Source organism: Pan troglodytes, chromosome 6 (assembly GCF_028858775.2).
Source record: "Pan troglodytes isolate AG18354 chromosome 6, NHGRI_mPanTro3-v2.0_pri, whole genome shotgun sequence".
In the NCBI taxonomy this organism is placed as follows: Eukaryota; Metazoa; Chordata; class Mammalia; order Primates; family Hominidae; genus Pan; species Pan troglodytes.
Genome location: NC_072404.2, coordinates 88,806,007 through 88,831,632, shown reverse-complemented (window position 1 = coordinate 88,831,632; position 25,626 = coordinate 88,806,007). Strand labels below are relative to the sequence as shown.

At 37.7% G+C, this 25,626-nt stretch overlaps 1 protein-coding gene and 1 long non-coding RNA gene across 18 annotated transcripts in view; one reads left to right on the top strand and one right to left on the bottom strand.

The window, feature by feature from the left end:
* Positions 1-640: 640 nt before the first annotated feature.
* On the bottom strand, positions 641-18,464 carry LOC134810462 (uncharacterized). Of its 5 annotated transcripts, none has more exons than XR_010158570.1 (6): positions 18,379-18,464; positions 17,028-17,149; positions 13,052-13,204; positions 2,959-12,513; positions 1,170-1,255; positions 641-1,066 (listed from the first exon to the last, which is right to left on the bottom strand). It is a non-coding gene; the product is annotated as an uncharacterized LOC134810462 (long non-coding RNA). The 5 variants fall into 5 exon arrangements; XR_010158566.1 differs by lacking the exon at positions 18,379-18,464 and adding an exon at positions 17,802-18,097; XR_010158568.1 differs by lacking the exon at positions 18,379-18,464 and adding an exon at positions 17,802-18,094 and having other exon boundaries at positions 17,028-17,169.
* A 249-nt stretch (positions 18,465-18,713) lies between these two features.
* MAGI2 (membrane associated guanylate kinase, WW and PDZ domain containing 2) overlaps positions 18,714-25,626 on the top strand; it is a 1,434,944-nt gene continuing 1,428,031 nt past the window's right edge. For all 13 annotated transcript variants that reach the window (XM_024358207.3, XM_024358205.3, XM_003318553.7 and 10 more), the window contains exon 1: positions 18,714-19,014. In XM_024358207.3, coding sequence (XP_024213975.1) covers positions 18,714-19,014 — 301 coding nt within the window. The remainder of the gene's footprint in view (positions 19,015-25,626) is intronic.

Below are 25,626 nucleotides of genomic sequence, written 5' to 3'. Positions count from 1 at the left end.
CTTTGAGAAGTTGTTTTCCTTCAAGTATTGTTTTGACTCAGTAACTTTTCATCTTCCTTCATTTCAATGAGATGATGTGATGGGGTGGCTTACGTGATATTTAAAGTGACCATTTTTATTATCAAGGCAGACAGCATCTGCACTGACTTTGTACAAAAATGTCACTTTAGGGCTTAAATTACTAATATGTGAAATGGTTATATTACTCTCCCTCCCAAATTAAAGATCACTGGCTATTAATTGTTCTCTATATTCAGAGTGGCTGACAGCTAGAGCAGAAGTCCAAGAGTGAGAAAGAAGCTCATTGTTTGGTTCTATAAATAAATATCTCTTTAATAGGGTATCTTACCATCAGATAAAATAAATGAGTCAGAATTCACACACACACACACACACACACACACACACACACACTCCAACCACCAGTGATGACAAGTTTAAAATAAATACATCCTTAAATCATGTTTAATGGGATATATTTGTACCTATTCCCTAAGGAAGTAGACTTAGAATGGGGAGATTTGAAGGAGGAGTTAGAGATAAGTAGCATTGAGTGCCCAGAAAGTCATGGTCCCCTTCAGGCTCCTTGAGTACATGTGTGTGCATACATAGGCACACATGACACACATCATCACACTCACACTGAGAAAATAACAGGATTCATCTCCTTTATTCATAAAATTTGAAAGTTAAAATGTATTTAACAGTTTGATAACTAAAAGATCATAAAAGATCAGCCTCAAAATCACAATGAAATAACTGATTTTTTTTCTGAGATTTGATTGTGTTAAGTGTCTGTGGGTCCCTCAGATTAATCCTTTAAAATGGATACTTTTACCAATTTAATGGATATTGTATGAATTTTGATGCATTTAAGCATATGACATAGAAGTCTGTTTCTGCAGATTAACCTTATAATAGCAAAGCTTTTATAGCAGGAAGTGTGAAGGTAGGGAGTCTAGGCCCCTTCTATCTTTTTGCTCCATCAACTTTATAGGAAAGCTTTTATCTTCTTGCTTGTCAAATAGCAGCAAGATGGCTTCTCTTTCATCAGCTGTGCTGTAGGCTGGAGAAAGAGAAAGAGACAAAGGGTTGTCTATATTAGAAAAGCAAAAACATTCTAAGAAACCCCTAATGGGTCCATACCTAGTCTCATTGCCTACACTTACATTACATGGCCATGCCTGGTGCCAGGGAGTCCGAGAAGGTGAATATTTTATCTGGCATAAAATTTGAGCAGCAAGGAGCTCTGTCACTAAGGAGGAAGTAGAGAATAGCTTTAGAGTAGGAAATTATTACTGTCTAAAAATTCATTGGTCTCAGGATGCTGTGTAATCACAACCAGTATTTCTAGGCAATTTTCAGGATAAAGTTGACTGTGGATACCTATTCAATTTTGCTGTTTTGGAGGGTTTTCTTTTTTTATGGATAGCCATTGTAACAAACATTTTTATATACTTTATTCTTTGCATCATATGAGTGAGAAGGAGGTCATTCTAGGCCATTAATAACTTTTGTGTAGTAGAATATTCTTTTTTACATGCTTCATTTAAATGGTGGCTTTAGAGTCCATGTTATGACCAATACTAATCTCTTTTGGACGACACTTAAATTCTAAGTTGCAGCACCTATACCCAAAATCTAAGAATTTCTTAATTATCTCTATCAGTTTCAAATGACTTGTTTTTTTAATGCCCACATACTGATAATAGAACACTAAATCTTTAAACTAACTGAGGAACATTCATACAAGAAGCTGTTGTTTTTTGTATAGCTCTACTAGCCTTAACATCTAAAATTCAGTATTTGATAGAAGACTTTTAAGATCTTAAAATTGTTACCTCTTAAATATTTTATACTTATAAAAATATTTATTAATTATATTCTATATTCCACTAAAATGCAAATCTTAGGTTCTCTACATTCCCAGAATCAGTCTTTCATATTGATAATTAAGATGGAGAGATTTTTCAATGACAGGTTATTGAAAAGAGGAAGAAAAGGAGCAGGAAAAGAGAAGAGAAAGTGAAAATAGGGTATCTGTTCTAATGTTCTTTTTAAGTGATACTCAGATGTGAACACAGTACAATTTCCTGAATGCAAATATAATAATAATTCATATGTAATGTAATTTGATATTACAGATTTACATCCAATTTCAAACGCTGTGTGAATTCAATTAGAATTAATTTTATCTTGTCTTACACATATTATTGAATACATTTTTCAAATATAATTTTGATCCTGTTGATTTGAGATGATTTGTGTTTCATAAACATTTGCATGCAAGTATGATATATGACAGGGTGTCAAATATATCACGTGATACACGAGGTTTAGATAAAATAAGATATTCTCTAATTATAAAACAAAACATGTAGAATATTGCATACAAAGTCCTTACCTTATTCGCTTACAGCTAAAGCATTGAGGAAAAAAGCATACACAGAAATTCAATCAAGAAAATAACCAAATAGACATTTAAAACAAAGAAACCCTGCAAAAGAAAATGTGCTCCATATGATACACACGCGTACAGATAAATGTATATTTTAGTTATGTGATATATAGGGATATAAATACATGATGGTATTCTAAAGAACAGAATTGGCAACATTAAATCACTAAGTAACTGTTTTCTCTCATAATGTCCCTTAAAGTCTGCTCTGTAGGGTGATACTCCTCCCCCTAGATAAAATCTTGGTCAGTTCTCCATAGTTATATTAAGTAATAAAATCTTCCTAGTACTTTAGTCATTTAAACTATTCCAGTTTTGAAACCGATAGGTACAGCCAGAGCAGAACAAAAACTCCAACTTTCACTCAAAATTAAGGCTTCTGCACTTCCCTAATCTGCCATGCTACAGAAGGCTGGCCTACCGTATGAAAGTAGGGCCCAGACAGCTACTTTTCTATTTTCCCAATTTATCATTCTTCCCCTCCTCAGTTGTTAACTTACACAGTTTATGATGACACCAGGGTTCAAGACGGTGAAGGGAAGACATGTAGGGGCACAAGAAAGCGCGTTTGTTCTGGTGCTTTGTGAGCTGCCGTTGTTGCTGCCTAGGTCTGGCAGGGGTCAAAGCTGATACTTGATCTTTCCTTTGCAGAGTGTTTCAGTTCCTTCAGGGTTTTTCAGACCATCCATTCCTCTCACCATTTTGCTAAGGATCCCTTCCTTGCCTGCACTTCACTGACCATAATATGGGTCTCAGCAGTCTATCTCTCCATAGACTCTATCTGTTGGGATTCTACCCTCTTTTAGGGGCCCTTTGGGAAAAAGTCAATTTAAGATGACTCCACGCCAGCTTTCAATCACATTTGTGTGGTCCACGCCTTCTCTATGTATCTTTGGTCATGTTCAATTGTAATTTACTCCTCAAAATGAAGCCGTCTATGCTGTTGTCACAAGTGCTATTCTTCAGATGTAGACAGATGTGTTTTAATTAATAAAATCAAAATTAAAAGTATCACTAATTAGTAGTTTTTTAATCCTGTAATCACGGTAACAAAACATTAAAAACTATCATGTGTGGTGGACACATTTATTGATGTTAAAAACATTGGGGATCATCAAAATAGGTGAATAACTTCCTTTTACAGATAAAAAGCAAAGAATCAATTTAGTAAAAGTTGTTACTGGCCACGGGCAGACCAAAGCCTTTTATGATGCACTCAAAAGAGGGTGGGGTCTGGAGTCAAACCTAATGAGGTTTCAACCTTATCTCTACTATGTATTAGTTATAAGAAGTTGGTTAATGAGGTTTCAACCTTATCTCTACTATGTATTAGTTATAAGCAGTTGGTTAATGAGGTTTCAACCTTAACTCTACTATGTATTTGTTATAAGAAGTTGGTTAATGAGGTTTCAACCTTATCTCTACTATGTATTAGTTATAAGAAGTTGGTTAATGAGGTTTCAACCTTATCTCTACTATGTATTAGTTATAAGAAGTTGGTTAATGAGGTTTCAACCTTATCTCTACTATGTATTAGTTAAAGAAGTTGGTCAAGTTGAACAAATTATATAATCTCAGTTTCTTCTATGAAATGGGGATAATAATATCTATGACAATTTTGATGATCAAATAAAATGTAACACATATGGCATCTGTTGTACAGAAACTTCTAAATAATTGTTATTTGCATTGTCCAATACTGGTCAAATTATTTTTATAACTTTGGCCTCTTCCAATATTTGTTTTACTTCTGAATTAAAAATAACATATATATGAACATATACACATACATGCATAAATATATTTCTCAAGTTATGAAATTATTACTATGCAATAGTTACCAAGTGTATATGTGATGCATTATTAAAATGAGAACCTTTGTTTTGTTATGCTATCAAAAACAGACTTTAAACTATGCCTTGTTTTTTTTAGATAAAGCAAATAAACCAGTAAAAACCGGCTAGTACTTCTATTGAATTTATATATTTGGGGTTAGCAAACTAAGTAGAGAAGCTCTGGCTTTTCATGAAATAGGGGCGAGATGGACCATTACAGAAAAGTCTGCCACATCCAAGGTCTTGCTGGGAGAAAACTCTAAGAATTCAGACACATAGTCACAAAGCTTTTTATGTTGCAAATCCTGTTTATTTAAATATTTACAACTCCTCATTATCTTTGAACAAGTTATCCATGCTTGTAGCCAAGCAATAGTTAAGCTATTGCTAAACAGAGTCCCCAGAATTGCATCTGTAGCTACTGTATTCATCCAAAGGGAGGATACTAGTATTGTTCCCACATAGATAGTATCACTATTTCCTTCATTGTTTATAACCCCAATTATATATATATATATATTATATGCATATACATATGCATTATATATGCATATACATATGCATTATATATGCATATATATTTTTTATGTATGCATTTATTTCAAAATTCTCTCTGTAATGAATGCTTTGATTTTTCCATGTGGGATGAGCTTTTGTCATCTGATTGTTCTACTCCAACACAAATTCAAAACAGCACAGCAAAGATCTATAAAATATCTAGATTACAGCTCTAGATAATCTCTCTAATATCTAGAATTCTAAGATATGTTATCTTTAACTATTAATGGGATCTATTTAAGACTGCTCTTTTCAAGATCAGTATTCTTACTATCTATGTCCACTGTATATAGACAATGGATATTTTTCCTTCGAAAACATGAAAAGGGAATTGTGGCTTATTGAAAGTATTAGTATGAACTCATGAATTTAATATGTTTAAATGTACTTAATATATCACATATACATACATTCAAATATTTCCTTTTACATTTCTTAGCTCTTTCTACTGAAAGAGACTAGAAACAATGGCCAATTAATAGCAATATACAAGTCAAATACCCAGATCTTCGTTTCTAAATATAATTTGTCACTAGAAAGAACCAAGGCTCCTTGAAGGAAAGGCAGATTTCAGAGCTGGGGAAGACAAATAACAAAATAATATGGAACATCTTGTACCTTAGAAAACATGGAAGTACTTAAAGAATGAGAGGGACGGCTGGGTGTGGCAGCTCACGCCTGTAATCCCAGCACTTTGGGAGGCCGAGGCGATGGATCATTTGAGGTCAGGAGATCGAGGCCAGCCTGACCAACATGGTGAAACCCTGTCTCTACTAAAAATACAAAAAAAATAGCCAGGCATGGTTGCACATGCCTGTAGTCCCAGTTGCTCGGGAGGCTGAGGGAGGAGAATTGCTTGAACCTGGGAGATAGAGGTTGCAGTGAGCCAAGATTGTGCCATTGCACTCCAGCCTGGGAGACAGAGCAAGACTCAGTCTCTAAATAAATAAATAAATAAATATAAAGAATCAGAGGGACATGTTGAAAGGGCAAGGTACCCAGCTTTAAGGAACCCTGCTGGCCAAATTTTGGAAAATTTGAGCATCAAAATGAAGAATGTTAGCAGTAAAGTCTAACCTATTAAATTAATTAAGAATCCAGGACTCCGTACTGATATAAACTTTAAAAATAAAGAGATAAAGGGACTGATATTAAAGGCTCACATATCATGCCAGGTAATACCAATGACTTTAAGGAAGACCTGCATAGTAGAAGCCTCTCTAAAGAAATTATATAAAGCTGAATGACTGGTAAAAGCAAGAAGAAACAGAGTGAAGACTGAAAGACAAAACTCTCTTTAATTCTTTTCTTCTCCTGCTCTCTTGTTTCTCTTGGCTCAATTTACTATGACAGTAACTATGGTATTTCACTTATACAATGTTGTAGAATTAGGAACTGCCAGAAAAAAGGTTTCTAAGGGAACTTCCTGAATGTTTTCACTTTACATGTATTATCGCAGTGGGTTTGTCACTGAAAACAGACCAATGAAAAAATCTCCTTGAAAGCAAATCATTGTTCCTTCTTCCCAACTCTTGCTACATCTCTGACCATTTTTCCTCTCAGTTCCTCATCCAGCTAATCTATTTCTCCCAGGGACTTAAGAATTGGAGAAACTCTCAGGTTCCATGTTAAGAACTCAAGTTCTGGTAAATGTAATGCAATGAATGTCTCAAACATAATTCCACTTCTATAACTTAAAAAGAAATCATGAATTCAGCGAATTAGTAACTGGCTTTCAATGCCAACATATTTAAAAGTAGGCTGAAAATATATCATAAGGTATGCTATATGAAAAGTTGAGTTTAAAATTGTATGTCAAAAATTACTTGATCTTTACACAATATTTCCATGAGTTCGGTTTGCATTAAATATGAATGATCATATTTAATATTTTATTGTTTTACATTAAATAATGGTAATATTCTAATGGCTATTGGATTTTAAATAGAACAAATATATCATGGAAACTTCTGAAAATAAATTCTATCTTGTGTTAAATCATAATAACAAAAAGATATTATAATCACTTATTTAAAAATGATTTGTGAGTAACTACTACTAATACTACATACTACATAGTAATAGCACTCTGTAGTACTTCTAATATGTTGGAACATATGTGCCCAGAGATGAATTAATAATGTCTCTCTCCTAAAGAACCTCACCAGTGATAAAAGCAGACATGTAAATCAGTAATTGCAAAGAAATGTGTCAACTGCACAAGACAATGGCAGCTTAAAAATTGAACAATTCAATGGGTGGTAGGCAGGAGACAGTGAGAAGCGGCCTCCTAAAGGAGAGGATGCTTGAAGGGGAGTTTCAAAGATGAGTTCATTATCAGGAAAGAAAGAATGCATGAGAAGAATATTAAACAATGAAAACAGCATACGCCAAGTCACATATGCATGGATTAGCACAATATATGGTGGGAATGGGTTAGGGAAGTTTTAAATTTTAAGTGGGAACCAAATTGTGGAAGCCCTTATGAACTAACCTAAGAAGTAGTATAACTGAAGGCATGAAAGAATCAAAGTGAAAATTACCTACTCTCTGGCAAGCCAACTTCCCACTTCAGGACATAGAGTAGGTAATTTTCACTTTCATTCTTGTATGCATGAAAAGAATTTTCATTTCTCCTGGGCCTGAAAAGTCTTTCCTCCAGATTTTTGTACAACTAGATACTGTTCATTATTCAAGTCCTGGCCTAAAACACTTCCTAAGAGAAGCTCTCCCTTACCATCCAGCTAAAGTAGTGCCACACTATCATATCCACCTGTTAACTTTCCATTTCCTTTGTTTGTAAAGCTTTCAATATAGAAACATACAATAAATACCAATTTTACAACTTCATGTAGCATACACAAACATCTCCTTGATTCTTGCAAATTAGACTGAGAAAATCGTGGAAATTGCTAAGCAACGTTTGGTGTAGTGCAGACTCTAGGGATTTGCTGGCTGGCAACATTCCCTTCATCCTGTAATGAACATATTTTGTTCAGTAGTAGCCATATGAGTATGACTAAAGCAAAGAGACCCATTCAGAGATATTTGCATTTTCTTAACACAGAAAGAAAACTTTAGTGCAAAATTATCAGATAGTATGATAAAACATAGTGAAACATTTTGGGGAGGGTGGAAAAGATGTTTCTAGTCCACTAAATCATACCTCATATGCAAATCTTTCTGCTTTTCAAGAGAGACCTACATTTGTCTCCAGAGAAGAGGACTGGGAAATAAATCTCCATTAGTCCTAGGAAATGTAAACTTCTTTTATTTAGCTTTTCCTGATGAAGTGTAGGTTCAGGGAATTTTCATATATAAACCATTATCCTTTAAAATATGTGGGGGCTTATAAACGTAATATATCTGTTGTTCTTTGGTCTGTAAAATATTTCAATAAATTATTGAACTCTTGAAGCCACAAAATCAAACAAACTAAATATATGGTGTCTTTTACTTCTTCAATTTTCATTTTAAAATCCCCAAACACCTATTGTTAACAAATGAAGGAAACATTTCCTTATTTCCTGATCATCCCTACCAAAATATTGTTGACAATAGAAAAAAATTAATTATGGCCTATAGTAGGAAGCATAGTCATTAACAGTATGTCCTGGAAATTTTAAAATTTTATTAAAATGCCTAATCTCTACACTATAAAATATATGCAAACAATAAACTAGATTAGTATATGCAAACAATTTAAGATTGAAACTAGATAGGATTAATTTATAGAACATATATAGCTATTAATTGATCAATATCTTAATGAAAATTAACAGTGCATAAAAATATTCATAATTGTCCTTAAAGAACATGAACTAGGCCGGGCACGGTGGTTCACGTCTGTAATCCCAGAACTTTGGGAGGCCGAGGCAGGTGGATTATCTGAGGTCAGGAGTTCAAGACCAGCCTGACCAAAATGGTGAAACCCCGTCTCTACTAAAAACAACAACAACAAAAATAGAAAAAAATTAGCTGGGCATGGTGGTGGGCACCTGTAATCCCAGCTACTCAGGAGGCTGAGGCAGGAGAATCGTTTGAACCCAGGAGGTAGAGGTTGCAGTGAGCTGAGATCATGCTGCTGCACTCCAGCCTGGGTGCGACAGAGTGAGACTCCGTCTCAAAGAAAAAAAAAAAAGAATATGAGCTAAATTTTATCACATATTTATGTAAAATTTTGAATTGTATCATACGTATTTATTCACAGCATACTTTTATTTACCAAAGTACATCGTACATTATACAAATCTTAATTACATTTACATTATACATTTATAATATTAAAATTGTGCGAGTAGTCTTCAAATATCTGACAACTTTGGGGTCAGTGAATTATTTAAGAAAAAACTCAGAAGAGTTTTGAAAAAGGAGCAGGTGTGATTCTACAAATTCAATATGAGGCACCAGTGGGAGAAGTCAATTGGATGAGCACATGAAATATTAGGAGTGCTCGTGAGGGGGAAGTAACAGGTCTATTGTGTGCAGTGCTGGGCAGGCTGCATATGGAGAATGTGTTAAAAGAGCATTTGCAAACTTAAGCATTACTTGAAGATATTAAACAGAATGATGGAAGCCTGGTCTTTGATTATTTATTGCGGACATATGCATTGCAGTGATGGCATTAATGCCTAATGATTAAGCTAACATGAATTGATAATGAACAAGTCATGCTTTATAAATAAAAAATGCATGTTGTTTGATTTGACTCATTCTTTGTGAATCTATGCTAGCTTCATATTCTTTCTCTCGATGTCCTATTTTTTTGGTCTATAGTTTGTGAGGTTCACCTTTTTCCTCTTTAGAAAATGGTGATAGCTTTGCTTTTCAACTGACTCCCCTAATGTCCACTTTTCTTCAGAGATTACAGACAATGGTTTTCCAAATCTCCTTATTCTTTTATTGCCTTAGGATCTAATTGCAAGCAGTTGAAAGATTAAAATCCTCTAAAGAAATTAAATTATTTCTAATTATCCCATGACCTGTTTTAAACTACAATTTTCTCTTAAAGAAACTTACCCTCCATTTTTCTTTTAAAATTACTCCCTGTGATAGAGAAAGTAGGAGACAACTGTCTCAAAAATCTGCTTGTTCCTCTTGATCTATTAAAATACCATTAAAAATTTTGGGTTTACTTTGCTGGTGTCAGTTGATTTTGTGCTTACTGTAATAGATCCATTTGACCCTTTCATATTCATTGATATCTACATGTACTGTTTTTTCCTACTACTGTAGTTTCTCTTATTCATTCAACCTCAGTGAGGAATACAAACATGAGTCATGCTCTCAAAGAAGCCTAGAAGTAAGGCTGAGATATGTCAACAGTGTTGTAATGCAAGCCAGGAAGAAACGTGATAAAAGGTTCCGATAGCATGTACTAAGAGTTCAGTAGATAAGGTTACTTTAGGTGATTATGTATAAATTTTAAAAAAACTTTCTATAAGGGCTTTATTTAAGCTGGACTTCTAAAGAATCCCCTATCCAAGAAAATGGTTGGGCCTTAATAGGTCTATAAATTACATGAAATTATATGTAATATTTGGAAAATATGTGTATGCAATATACAATGTATATATTGTGATAGAGAGAAAAGGGCAGAATAAGACTACTAGTATTCATCATATTCTGAAAGACATCCACACAGAGTAGTGTTTGGAGAGTTTTGCAACATTATTAAAATAGTATGATTAGAATTACATTCTCATTGCTTCCAAATGTTCATCAGCATTTTTGCTTCTCAACAATCTAAGCAAGCATGATGAACTTTTCATTGAATTTCTTGAAACATGCTTTTCCAGAGACTAGAAAACACATCTGATTGTTCCTTACTATTTGGCAATATAATATGTTCATTTCCTTCCCCAAATCTTTTCTTCACCTACAAGTTCACTGATAAAAATTAAGCCCATAATATTATTCCTTTGTTTCCTTTCACTTTCTGGGAATTGAAACTGTTGTCGTTTTAAATCAACAATAAAATTATTTTAAAAATAAGAGGCAGAATTAATATATGGGCACTAGATATCATATTAAAATAACAGAATACTCAACTTTTTTAAAATTGTATGGAGACTGATGGGAAACTGAATTCATATACTGAGAAGAGCTACAGAGTATAAAAAGAACAAATTAATATGTGCATTTAGAAAGCAGAGGGAATAGTAATATAAAAAAGGAGTTAAAAACATAAAAGTAGAGATAAGTAGTGTTTCACAGAGTTTTCTGTAAGGGTAAGTGCACGAAAAATGGCAAGATGGTTTTAAAAGATTTAGAATTCACAAAGTAGAAAGTGACAGAAATTGAACTACTCACTTAAATTTAAAAAGGGGGGGGGGGATAGATTCAGCTACTTGATGGCATGAAATCAAAGTACTTGAATTTTTGAAGTGTATTTAAAAATCTAGTAAAGAATGCCTACAATTACAAAAGGTATGAGATTGTCTTTTTGAGTTTAGTAGAATATAAACTGATGACAAAAGACTGACAGGCACCAAATAAGTAGAGTGTAAAACAACAACAACAAAAAAAAGAAAGATAAATTCAGGTAATGATATTCAAGCAGTATGACTGCATAAGATTGCATAAGAAAGAATACATTTCCAAATCCAAAACAATATCATCCTGTTGTATTATATGCATATATTGAATACAATAACAAAAGTATCAAGGGTTCTTATTAAAGCACCCATTATCATTTATGTAAAATATTGCAAGACTTTAAAGTCACAGAACAAAACATATTTTTTCCCATTATCTTTTTTGATCTGAGATGATCAAATTTCTTCACACTTTGTGAACTGCATAGTTAAGATGGAGCAATGATTTGAACTATTTGCAAATGCAGTTCCTTCCCCACTCTTTATATACTGTTTGGGCCATGAATCTATGGAAAGAGGTGTTTTACAAGAACAAAAGTCACATCATTCAGGACTTTCTAGCATAAAATGATCTAATATGCTTAGATTTAAGTGGTCAGATTTTGCCCCTTCCTCCCTTTCCTCTCCATGTTCCCAGATCATTTCCAGAGAGATAAGTAACTAATTGACAGTGTTGTTTGAGAGTAAATTCCTGAGTTATATAGAAGTTGGACCAATTATTCCCTCATAAAACTAAAACAAATTCTACAATAGTTACATGAAATGCAGAAGCACAATCAATGAACATTAATTCTTGACTGAAATGAAACAGCCCTGGTGTTTTCATGCAAACTTAGCTGCTATAAACCTAAAAGATGCAATCACCAAAAGATGTGAAGTCTTGAGGTAAAGATTAGCACTATAAATGTCATTTGATATCAGATGAAATATGCATTTCTGTACATGTGTTTTGAAGAATCTAAGCCCCTAAAACTTCTCCTCACTAACCCCAAGATGCCTGAATTTCTCAACGTTAAGTTTTCACATCGTAATACAGTTTTCTTTCCTGGTGTTTCCTCTTCTCTCTGCCGAGTAAAGGATGTTATAAAATCGCAGTTCAATGTTTTTTTCTCTTCTTGTATTTTCCACTCTGCTGGTTATGGCCAATGAGTCAAGGTTCAAAGTGTTCCCATATATATCTCTGCAGCTCAAACTCTCCAGAACTTGGGCTTGTATTTCCAGTTACTGGACTTAAGCTGGGCACACCCACAGTGTCCCTGGACTGGGTGAGGAATGCTGGAAACCACTGCATAAACATGAAAAATCATTCCGTAATTTAGGCAAAGTTTGGAGAGAGAGTCACATTTTATAATAGTACAAATACGAACCTACAAAAGAGTAGAATCCCAGACTGGGCCAAGAATGCTGGAAACCACTGGATAAACATGAAAAATCATTCCATAATTTAGGTAAAGTTTGGAGAGAGAGTCACATTTTATAATAGTACAAATACGAACCTACAAAAGAGTAGAATCTAAAATCCACATGAATCTTTAGATGAAAACTAGAGACGAAATAAAGTTGCTGTTGGTGGGGTTAGGTGAGTATGTCATTGTTAGAGACAGTGATAGAGAAGTCTAAGAAACTCCATACTGTGCTAAATAAATCCACCTTTTAAGTGTGGATTCCTATTTTTGTGGGCTTTTGTTTTATTTTAAATTCAAGGGGTATAACTGCAGATTGGGTTAACATTTTTGTGTGAATATTGAAACAGTTGTGAAAGGAAGTTTATTAATAGGAATGACCACAGACAAACTATGAAATAGACTGAATTTGTGTCTCACCATGTCATCACCATCTCTCAACTCTGCACAGACCCAGTGCTGTCCTTGGCTCTTGAAGACACTGGTTTCTTAACCTCAGCTTCATGGATAAGTACATTTTGTCTTTTCTTCATTGATATGTGCTCTCCTGCATTCTGTTATTGTAAGACATTACTGTGAATGTAAAGAGATAATCATTTAATACTATCAATCAGTAAGAATTCATATATATATTCTTTTTTTTTTTTTTTGAGAATGCAGTCTCCCTCTCTCACCAGGCTGGAGTGCAGTGGTGTGATCTCGGCTCACTGCAACCTCTGCCTCCTGGGTTCAAGCGATTCTCCCGCCTCAGCCAAGAATTCATATTAAAGCAGTCGTCATTTAATGAAATTTTGGACACCCTCACTTCAGGCACATCTGCTATCAGGCAAAATTCTACTCAGCTTTTACACTGTGTCAGACAATGTGCCAGACACTAAGAATGCAAATAAAACATAGAACCTGGAAAGTTGTGTTTCTTCAAAGGATACATGCAGACATAAATAAAAGCTGTGTTGGTAACAGAAATAAGAGTCAAAAAATGCTTCCAAGAAAGAAAGTGGGCTCAGAGGTATTTCTTTCAGGGTGAGCAGGTGTAGACCAGGCAGGGAAAGAGCTGTATTTCAGGCAAACACAAACCAGGAAATGGCCTAGTGAGCGAAGGAAAGTAAGCCGTTCAACTCTGGAAGAAGTAAAGGGTTGAAAGGAGAAGTGAAGACACAGGCCTGACCCTTAGGTAGGACCCCTGGCTCAGCTGTCCCAGTCCCCAGACATGGTGGGAGATTGACTCAAGTCAATGTACCTTACTGCCCTTATCTGAACATCATTACATTTCAATGTTGAAATTCCTGTTTTTAATTATATTCCAAGGGACCTAGAATAGATGACATAAAGGGGCCTCCTTTCAGTTGTGTTAATCTTGGAGAACCCACATTAGCTTTGTTGCCCTGGGTTCGAATCTCAGAAGTACATGGAGAAATATGGCTGAACAGTTAAAAAGAGTGGAAAGGAGGATCCAAGCAAGATAAGGAGTTTGGACTTTGCTGTGTATTTCATGGGCGGCACTGGGGGGTTTTAAACACAGAAAAAAGGAGAGGTTTCAGAAAGGTCTCTCTGGCATCACAATAGAGATTTTTGAGGTAAAATACAGGGAGAAAGAAAAACAAACACAATAATCGTGGAGTAGTGATATTGACAGACTGAACTAAGCAACAGTGTGGATAAGAAACTTTATGCTCTACAGTACTGTAGTCAGCAGAATAATGGTCCCTCTAAAAAAGGTACCACAACTCTATCTCTTATTAGTAGTGTGATTTGGGGCAATTTAAAAGCCCTGATCCTCAGTTTCCTCATCTGTAAATGAAAAAAAAAAGAATAGCAATGTCTTAAGTCAGGATCCCCAGGATCAAATCCTGAGATGAAGATTGTCTGCAAGTGATTTATTATAGAAATGCTACCAGGAAAAACTCATCAGGTACCACAGTAAGCAAGATAGGGAAGAAGGTGGTTTCAGGCAAAATCTTAACATCAATATAATTCTATAGGGGAGCCTCAGGGTGTAAATTACACCTCAGGTTTTCTTGCTACTAGAGGCAAGACGGCTGGTCTTTTATACTCTATAGGAAAGTCCTTGGCAAAGGGTATCCTGGGAAAGAAGTAAACTTGCAGGTGGTTCTGTCTGGCTCTCTATGCCAGTACACAAAGTGAGTCTAGTGGTGTTTGGGCCTTCCTCCAAAGAGAGTCTCGGGGCAGGCTGTGAGAAGCAAAAGAACACAGAAGCTAGAGGAAGGATACTCAGATTCAACCAAAGGGATCCTAGGAGATCTGGGTGGAGACTATGTCTGCCACAAGCATCTATCTCATAGAACTCTTCTAAGAACTGAATGCATTCATATCTTTCTTTCTTTGGCTTTTAGGATTCCTAAACTATCTTTCTTCTGGAATAGCATGCAATATTTAGCATTCTGCTCTACACTCAGAGTGCTCAGTGATGAAATAATTTTTTCTTGACATAGCATCATATCCAAAAAGGGTAAAGGCAGTGGAGAAATTAAGCGAATATGAGGAATACCATAATAGAAAGAAAAAAACTCTGATCCCAATTTCTGACTCCAAGGATAGTGCTTTCCTCAGGGTTCCACTTTTATCAGTTAAGATCCAGTCAAAGGGTATTGACTATTAGGACAGGAAAAAATCCCACTAAAGAATACAGTAATCGTGGTTATTGGGAACAGCCACTATCTCTCAGGCTCTAGGAGAGTACCCAAGGAGGGAATAACTGAGTAGAACTTCCCCCTACCCACCCTCCACCCTACTAAGCCTGAAAGTAGGCGCTCATTGGAAATAATATGGCTGTGGTCCACTTAATGATCCAGAAATTTAAGGTGTCACACACTGGGCTGCTGAGGAAACCATCAGCTGTGTTTTCAGTAAAACTTGCTAGGAAGCCATTCCACTGACATGCCAGTGGTACTCCATAGAAAGACACATACTAGGGAACTGGCCAAATTTACTGAAGATTATGTAACATGGCCTTCTTGCACACCACTGGTCAGAAAGTCACTCACTGGCCACCACACCATAGGAGCAAGCAGGAAAGCACTGGAACCAAGAAAAGGAGCCCCTTTCTTTCTGCAGTGTTCCCCTAGCACCTTCTATTGACAAAGCTAAACATTGTGCCAACTGACCATAAAGACGTTTACAAATTTCAGCTCTAATGTCACAATTTAGGGCAAAGAAGGGTAGCTGTGAAGTTGAAGAGCACTAAGTTAACTGGCACTGACCTCAGGGACACTCCTGGGATTTGGGGGATGGGAGGAGCATGCTGTTATGCCCAAATCCTGCTCCATTTGTTTACTTTTTTCCTAATTGTCTCTGAAAGAAAGAGCAGGCCCAATCTTTTGGGACACTATGTAGTGAGAGCTGGTATGACACATGGTAAGTGCACAGAGAGTTCAATTCAGTAACTGAGACAAAGTCTAGAGCCGAACCACTTGGGTCTGAACGTTAGCTTCACCATTAACTAGATTTGTAGCCTTGCAAAAGTTCATCCTTGTATACCTCAGTTTCCTTACCTGTAAAAGGAGATAACAGTACCTATTTTATCAAAATGTCAGGAGAAATGAAGTATGATGTGTAAAGCCTATAGAACAACATCTTGCATGTAGTTAGAACCTAATAAATATTAGTATATTCTATGAATGGTAGCTTGTCATTTGGTTTTACAATATGTATATATTCGGTTCTCATGATGAGTTTCCATTTAGAACTATGCCTCATAATGCTAACACTCAACTTCTCTGGGTGAGATTAGGCTTTGCTATCAAGTCTTGCCTACTCCTGGGCATTGCCTGCAGCTCTGGCTTCAGATCCTGGCACTGCCCCTGGCTCACTGAATAAGCTTCAACTAGTGCAGCCAACTTACGGAGGATCTGTTTTCTCAAGTGAAAAAAAGACACAAGGTTAAACAAATCATCTTTCTTTAAGATCTCTTCCAGTTCTGACTACATTTGATCCCCCTCATCCCCAAGTAGTAAGTTATACCTAAGAGGGAAAGAGGAGGGAATTGTCATTTCGAACTCCTACTCACCTGTGCCAGGAGAGCATTGCTGTGACTGATTTCCCTGATTTCATCCTCACCACAGTCCTAACAGATTAGTATTGTTAAAGTCCATTTAACAACTAAGAAAGCTGAGGCTCAGGAAGGTCAAGCAGTTTACTCAAGATCATATTCTCAGTAAGCCGCAGAGTCTGGATTGAAACCTGGTCTTTCTGTTTGGGTCGACTCAACATTTTTAACCGTATTGTTTGCCTCCTACATCACCTTCATCTCAGACATTAAGAATCCTACCTATTCAATGCTTTTCATCCTCTGCTTTAAAGAGATAAGTGGGTGTACAACTTTTTTTTTTTGTCTGAAACATATCATCTAAAAGTTAAGCAAATGAAATTCATTTACCAGTTACAGGAATCTTTTTCTTAAATCACTGTTAATGTCTCACAGGAAATTAGCTCTTCAGTGGAAATCAGCAGCCTCCCTGCATCCTTTAGCCCCTGTCCTCCCCTCTCTTGGATGCAAACCTGGCGAAAAGAAGGGAACACTGCTTGGGGTCAGCGAGCTGAGTTCCAGCTCCGAATGTACCATTTTCACCCTCGGGAGTCTTCTCCCCTTTCTCTGTGAGCAAAAGGAGTGTTGGGCCAGACCGTCTTAAGGATTCTTCCCCAGGTACAAGCCGGACTCTGGCGGCTTTCCTGGGCAAGGGAGTGTCTCCGCCTTGTCTCTGCCGCAGGTCCCTGGTTAAATTGTCAATTTCTCTGCGGAGGCTGCTCACTGCATCCGCTACCTCCACCCCTAGCCCTGTAGACCCCTTCTCTTTCCCTTACTTGGGAAAAGTGAAGCCCCTTATTCTTGGATAGCCTTTCACCAGACAACCGCAGCCCTCCGCTAAATTCCCCTACTGGCGGGACGCGCGGGGCGGGGGATGGGGGGGCCTGCCCCGGGGAATGCGAGGCTGCTTCCCTTCTGCGCAATCAGGGTACGCAGCCTCCAGTTCTCTAACTTTCTCCTTCTCTAAGAGGGAATTTCGAGAACTTTGAGACAAATAAGTGACTGTATAGATGAAGACATGAAACCTCTCTACACAGTGAACTCCCCCACGCTACAAGGCTCCCAGGGCTCCCAGGCCTTCTCCCGCAATGCCCCGCCGGGTCCCCCGCCCCAACTCCTTCTCACGGCAGGATCCCGCGCCAGGACGCTCGCAGAGCCCGAGATGTGGCACCAGGCGCGCCACAAGTCCAGGTCCCGCTATTTCTGCTCCATCGGAGCCCAGGTCGGAGGGAGTCAGCGCGTCCTCCTCGCACAGGAGCCTGGCGCGCGGCTCGGTAGCACAGAGGCTGAAGAAAGGTCCGCACTGGGCTCGAGGCCCTTCCTGCCGGCCTCCCCACGCCGGGCCTCGGCTCCCCTCCTTCCCGGCTCCCGCCTCCTCCCGTAGGCTGCCAGGCGGACCCAGCCTGCCTCTCTCTCTGCCTTCACTACCGGGTCAAGCTGCGGAGGGAGGGAGGGAGGCAGCGGCGAAGCCCTCCGTGGCTCCCCACCCGGCGCGCGCGCCCCTCCTCCCCTGCCTCCTCCCCTCTGCCAGTACAGTACAACTAGTACACACACACACGCACACGCACCCTGCCACTGCAGCTGCCATGGATATCAGCTAACAACACACACCCAGGCGCGCGCGCGCGTTCCCACTCGCACCACGCAGGAGTGGCCCCCGGCATCCCTACCCTCCTTCCCCACCCCCACCACACCCGCTCACCAGCTCGGCTACTGCTCGCTCCGGCTGCCGCCGCCGCCGCCGCCGACGCCACCACCACTGCTTCCTCTGCTGCGGGGCCACAGCCTTGAGTGTCATTCAAGGGACAGCACAACCTCATCCAAGCTCTCCTACCTCTGCCCAGCCGTCCCTCTCATCCTCCCCCTTCCTCGTCCACACTCCATCCAAAGAAGAGGGAAAGCACCGAATAGAGGGGGGCGAAGGCAAAGTCTGCTGTTCTTCCCCCTGGGCCCCCTTGCTCCTCCATCCTCATTCTCTCACCACCAGCCCCCCTAACCCCAAGGAGCCCAGGAACTGAGGCGACTCGCCCCACTGCCATGTCCAAAAGCTTGAAAAAGAAAAGCCACTGGACTAGCAAAGTCCATGAGAGTGTCATTGGCAGGAACCCGGAGGGCCAGCTGGGCTTTGAACTGAAGGGGGGCGCCGAGAATGGACAGTTCCCCTACCTGGGGGAGGTGAAGCCCGGCAAGGTGGCCTATGAGAGCGGCAGCAAGTTGGTGTCGGAGGAGCTGCTGCTGGAGGTGAACGAGACCCCCGTGGCGGGGCTCACCATCAGGGACGTGCTGGCCGTGATCAAACACTGCAAGGACCCCCTCCGGCTCAAGTGTGTCAAGCAAGGTGAGCGCAGCCGCTTGCTCAGTGTTTTGCCGGGCGGTGGGACCGCTCGGGGCGCAGGGCAATGAAAGGGTGGGCGCGCCTGTTGAAGGGGGTGTGTTGCGCGATGATGGGGTGGGGGCCAGAGGGCACCCGCAGTGCAAGTGAGTTTCGCCGGGGATTCGACTTGGGGGCTAAAGGGAGGGGAGGGGCAGGTTGTGGTGTGGCGTGCAACTTTGTTTGCTCAGTTAGACCCTCCCCTTTGGAAGGTGCTCGGCCTGGTCTGACCTCCTCAGAGCTGCTGGGGCAAATTGAATGTGCGTCAGTGGCATCACCCGAAGCGGATGAAGAGCTTTTGGGGAAGGGAGGAAGGAAAAAAAGAAAGAAAGAATGGGAGGAAGGGAGGGAAAGAAGGAAGGAGCAACTTTAGGGTGCAGCGGCATCACCAGCGGGTCTGGGAAGAGAAGGTGGTGGGGTGAGCGGAGAACTGCGTCCAGCGTTTCTGGGGTTGGGCTGGGGGCGCCTGGGTCCCCAGCTGTCCCTTAGGGATCCGTGAGCCACCGCTGGCGAAGAAAAGAAGGGACAAATTGCTTTGGGAGCTTTGACGGGTCTTCTGTAACTTTTCCCCTTCTTCACTCCGTGTCCCCCTCCCCCGCCCACGGTCGTGTCATGTGGGCATCGCGCGTCACGTGCGTACTGACTAACCCCTGCGCTCACCCCTAGCCAGCCCGGGGGAGGAGGCTCCGGAAGAAGGCGCGGTGCTAGGAGCGCAGTCTAGTGCTGGGCGGGGGTTGGAGGAGATGAATGGTTGTCGGCATGGACTTTAGTCAGGGGTTGCCCTCATTGAGTGGAAGTCCTCTGTGGCTGGGCTCTCCTCTGGCTCCGATTTGGGGGGCGTGTTTTGGGGGAGGAGCTGGATGAAACCCTGGCCGGTTCCAGCCCAGGCTCCCTCAGCTCCAACCTGACTTAAATGAACCTCAATTGGAGGCTGTGATGTGGATTTGGGGAGATTGGAATCATCCAGAACTCCCTGTCTTTGCTCGAAAGAAAATTATGGTGCAGAAGGAGAGAAGAGTGAGATAAAAGTTTGAATAGAGGACAACTTTAAGTAGAATAAAGTAGTAGCTTTTTTCTTTTCTGTTTTCTTTTTTAGCTCACTGCACAATTCGTGTGCGGTATGTATGGATATTTGCGTCACAGGCATATTAGCATAAGGGTTTGTTGTTGTCGTCGATGTACGCTGTTTGTCCTGACTCAAAGGTGGAATTGAGCATGTCATTACCTGCATTTTGCCACTTAATCATGATCAACTACTAAGAAATGCTTTTACGGAGATGTACCTCACTGTTAAATTATTCTCTAAAAAACTTGTTTTAAAATAAACAAGATAAAAAGAAGTACTGGGCAAGGTTTCTTAAATGTAAATTGCCATACAAGAAAATGTTTTCCTTGGGTATTCTTGAGTATTAAGAGGTAATAAATTGAGATACGTTATTATAAGTCAACATAGCTCCATACTATTTAACACTGAAGGGATATGAGTTTGGTAGGAAGGAAAATAGAGTAACTTGATATTTTTGAAGATAAGATACCTAAGGTTCAAATACAGAGATTCATGTTAACATGTTCGATGTCAAAATACCACCTTATAGGAATAGATATAAATGGAAAGATCTTTGGGTACGAAAAGTCTACTACACAACTAATGACCATGGTTTTGTTGGCCAAATGCTTGATATTTGTCATGGAACGTGGCTGCAAAAGTTAAGCGTTGTTAAATTGGACTTAATAGGGTCCCACAAACGGATGCCCTATTATAGTTTGCAATGATCATCACATCTTAAATGTTGTGTTCAATTCTGAGCACTCCTTGTTGAGGCGGACGTTGGCAAACTCACGCTAGCAAAGAGTAAGTTCAAAAGAGAAATAAAGGAAGATTATTGTGTATTATAGATGTATTCTATGAAATGCCGTGGAAAGACTTAACTTGGAGAAGTGAAAGAATGAAAGCTATCATTAATTAGCGAAAAGCTATCAGGTAAGAAAAGGAATTCTGACTATCCTGTGATAGCCCACAGGACAAAATGGTGATAAATCTATGAGAAATTTGAAAGGATGAAGCAGCTTTACTTTCATTAAATCATGAGCTTTCTAACAGATTTTCCCAAAAATTCGTGAGCACCCTGTTGGCTGAAGTTCCCATCATTGTGGGTATCCATGAAGAGGCTGAAATGACCATATGCCACGGATTCCTATATAAGATGAGGACCTGGATTAGATATTATTTGAATCTTGCCATAATTTGATCTAATGTGGTTGGAGATCACTCTTGTATTGAATTTTATGTGGAAGATTATTGTTTTAGAACTCAGAATATATGCTTCTAAAGTGATATATTGAGGGGAAAGTCTCTTTTCATTCTATATTAACCCTCAGTTTCGTGCTTCACTGGTTCATTGATGATAAATTTGTGTAATGATAGCCACAGAGCCCCACAGTTGGTTCATCTCCTGAATCACTGCTGACCAAAAACAAAACAAAACGTTTCTTTTACCTTTTGTGGAATAATTAATTCTCTTGTATATTCTTTTAAATATGATTCATGTTGCTATTCTAATAATCCTTTTCCTTGTCAAATCATAGATTAATTTTATTTATGATTATAAAAAATGAAAAATTTCAGAACCTTTACTATAGTGCCTGTGTGTCTTAGGTTTCAATACAGATGTCATTTACTGGAAAATCATTTAGAAATTCTTGGCCCAGTAGTTATGTTTCGAGAGATGCAAAAGCTAGCATAGCTGAAAAACTTAAACATGGTTTGTTTAGCAGTTGCATTTTAAAAACATTAATGAGACTGATTTTTGAATATTCATTCAGACATTGGGTATTATACAGAAACTACAAGAATTATCATAGTTTAAGGAAGATTTTATAAAGAAAAGGTACGATTTGAATAATAAGAATATTGTTAATAAGTGCACCAGGTAAAATTGCATTATTTACTTAATTTTATTTACTTGTTTTCCTAATTTTACATTACAGTTATCATAATTTTAATCTGTCATAATTTTAAAAGGAGGTGAGCTCCTTTTAAAATGTTGGGATTTTAAGACATTATATATATATGTATGTATCTCACAGTGTTTCTACACTGTTTAAATACCTGCAAAACAATTTTTAAAACTGTTTAATGAAATTCAAGGAATTATCTTTTTAATTTAAGCTTTCTGCTTTTAATCCACACAATAATAAACCACATATTAAAATATGGCTTATTGTCACACCCAATTATTTTTTATAAACTATGGCATTTTATTTGTAATAATAAACTTTCCTCACCAAAGTATGTAATTCTAAATTAGCAGTAATTCTATGATCTCGTTAATGCATCAGACCCAGTTGAAGAAAGTTTTTTGAGTGATGTTGAGATCTATATGGAAGTGCTAAAGGTCTTCTTTCCTTTTTCTTTTCCCTTTTTTAAGGTTTGCCACTAAAGTTCACAGCAGCCAGTTACACAGGCCTTTGTGGCCTACATTCCTTGCACTATGGCTGCTATTGCATCTAATACCGCATAGAGACCTACATAACCTGGACTTATTTTCCCATTTAGGATCTCACAATGGGAAATAAAAGGCAAAAAAAAAAAAAAATTCTAATTCTTCCCATGTGGAAGATGGGCCAAATAAATCCTTTGAAATTCAGTTTTAGAGAAGATCTACATTGCTCTCCCTCCTACTGCTCCTTTCAAAGATACCTTCAAAGGAAAGTAGATCCACATTTATTAAGAGTCATACTTTCTTCTTGACTGACTTCAGGCTAGAATAATAGAGTCAGATCTCTATACTCCTTTGTATTTGAAAAGGTAAAAACAAATTATGTCAAATTTTCTGAAAATAAAGATTGACTTTTTTTCCATAGAAATGTGAGGTATATGAATAGTGTTGTTTAATAAACAAAACATTGTTTAAACATTTTGATCAGTTTATTGTTTAGAAATAAAGTACCATTAATGTTTTGAACAAGGTTAATGAGACGGTTCTCTTGGGGCATAATTTATAAGTGATACCACTGTAGTTTTTTGGTACATGTAGATAATTTAAATGGTATGACCTCGAATGTTAAATATGATTATTTGCTTTTTATCTGTACTGTCTCTGTTCTTAACATTTACACTGTTTAATCTTTTGGCATGTTTATTATGCTCACTTTCCTTTTCATTGCTTGTAACTCACAAATTCACCTTCATAATGAGAAAAGCATATTCACATTTGACATCTCTGATTGATTATAGTTTAATTAATGACTTTCAAATACATACAGACCCTGGCAGAATCATTTTCTTCAGAAGGTGGGGTAGAGCAATGGTTAAAGGTACAGTCTCCTAAGTAGACCACCTAGTTTTGATTCCTGAGTATGTCAGTTAGTGCTAGCTATATGTACAAGATAACTAACCTGGGGTAGTAATGGCACCTTAAGAATATTAGATAAGTTATGTATTTAAAGCGTGTAGTGTCTGGCAGGTGATAAGCATTATGTAGATTTTAGTAAATGCTATTGCAAACATATTGGTCATTTTGAGCTAGTGACATTATGAGGTGTTTTTAATTTTCAAGATATTTTACTCAATTCACATTAACTGAAAAATATGAAATGATTGACATTAATATAGAGTAATTTCCAAGTTGTATTTTAAGGTTTTTTTGCAGAATGAAGTAAATATTGTATTTGAAAAGAATTTATTTGAAGAATAATATCAATAAATACAATGGAAAATATTTTCACCTTTTAAAAATAACTTCCACTGATCCTCCCTTTATGTGTAAACATCTGCTATTTTATATTTATTTTATACTTTAGACATAGTTTATTTTTACGTAGTAATTTGTTTTCTTCGTACCGCGTATCTTTACTCCCAAAGAATTGGTGAATATATTGAATTATTTACTCTAAACTTGACAACATAGAAATCCTATTAGAATTTATTAAGTTTAGGAGTTTATACTTCTTATATTAATACATCATTGTAGTTAAGAGTAAGTATCATGCTGTTGAACTTTTACTTCTCAGCTAGAAATTAAGCACCTCATAAAGAATAACAATAATAAAAGTTAACTCTTAAGTGTTCACAGTCAACAATGTATAATAAAGAGGAAATGCATCAAATTCAGCAAAAATAATACTTTGCATTTGTGAGTATTGCAATGTAAATAAGTTAAAAGGCTATTTGTATTGCATTTTATAGTATTTTATACTATACTATTTTATAGTATTTTATGGTACTGTTAAAATACCATTAAATTTAAATACTATTTAAATACTATTAAAGTACTATAGTACTATTAAAATACTATTTGATAGTATTTCCATACTTTGTATGAAAGAAATGCAATATAAGTAAGTCTGTGTATTAATACTGTTACAAGGTGAAGCAACCAACAATACTTCCACTGCTAGCTTCCCCATAATTTTAGCATTTTCGTTGAATTAATCCTATTTTACAGTTCAATGGAAACATCTACCTTGAAGCTCCAGGGTTCAGTATTAATTTCTAAAAATCTCTCCTAGCTATAATCTGGCTATATATTATGACAACAAACGTACAACTGCCTTAGTTTAGTGACTTTATTATTACTTACTCCATTCTATTCTCAGCTCTCTTCTGTCTCTAGTAAGTATTTGTTATATTTCCTTTAATAAAAGTAAATTATCTTATATAGAAAACTTAGTAAGATAATAATTGCTGAATTTACATTGTTAAAGACTTGCATAGGGACATACATCTGCTAAAAGATATAGTACAATGTCCATATCATCACAGATAATTAATAAAAATTGCTTTTATTATTACATCGTACTGACATCTTTGTCAACTCTAAAAGGACTTCATATTGAGATTTTTTTTAAAAAGTTAAAATTTGTGTTAAGTTTAATATATATTGTTGACTGTTTTGAGTGGTCTGGAAGAAACAATAAAAGTTTCCTTCTTTGATAAGTTATTGAATATTAACTCAATTGCATCCCATTGATGTACTTTTATTTTTTCACTTATTTATTATTATTTTTTTTGAGACGGCGTCTCGCTCTGTCGTCCAGGCTGGAGTGCAGTGGCGTGATCTCAGCTCACTGCAATCTCCACCTCCCGGGTTCACGCCATTCTCCTGCCTCAGCCTCCTGAGTAGCTGGGACTACAGGTGCCCGCCATCCACGCCCGGTTAATGTTTTTGTATTTTTAGTAGATACGGGGTTTCACCGTGTTAGCCATGATGGTCTTGATCTCCTGACCTCGTGATCCACCCGCTTCGGTCTCCCAAAGGGCTGGGATTACAGGTGTGAGCCACCGCGCCCAACCCCCATTGATATACTTTCAAAGATCCATTAGGCTAATGAGTGGGTGATTTATATGAATGGCTAGATTTGTTTCAATATTTGAAATAATTAGATGGCTTGCTCTACCTGGGAAAATAATTTCTCCATGTAATCGTTACATGAATCCTTATGAGGTTTTATGCCATTTTTATTTATTTTGGCTTACTTAAAAAAAAAAAATCACTGTCAAAACCATGGCAGTTTGAGCCTAAATACTTGCTATACTTTGGATATATCATTGGATATACCCAAACACAGATATGTTAC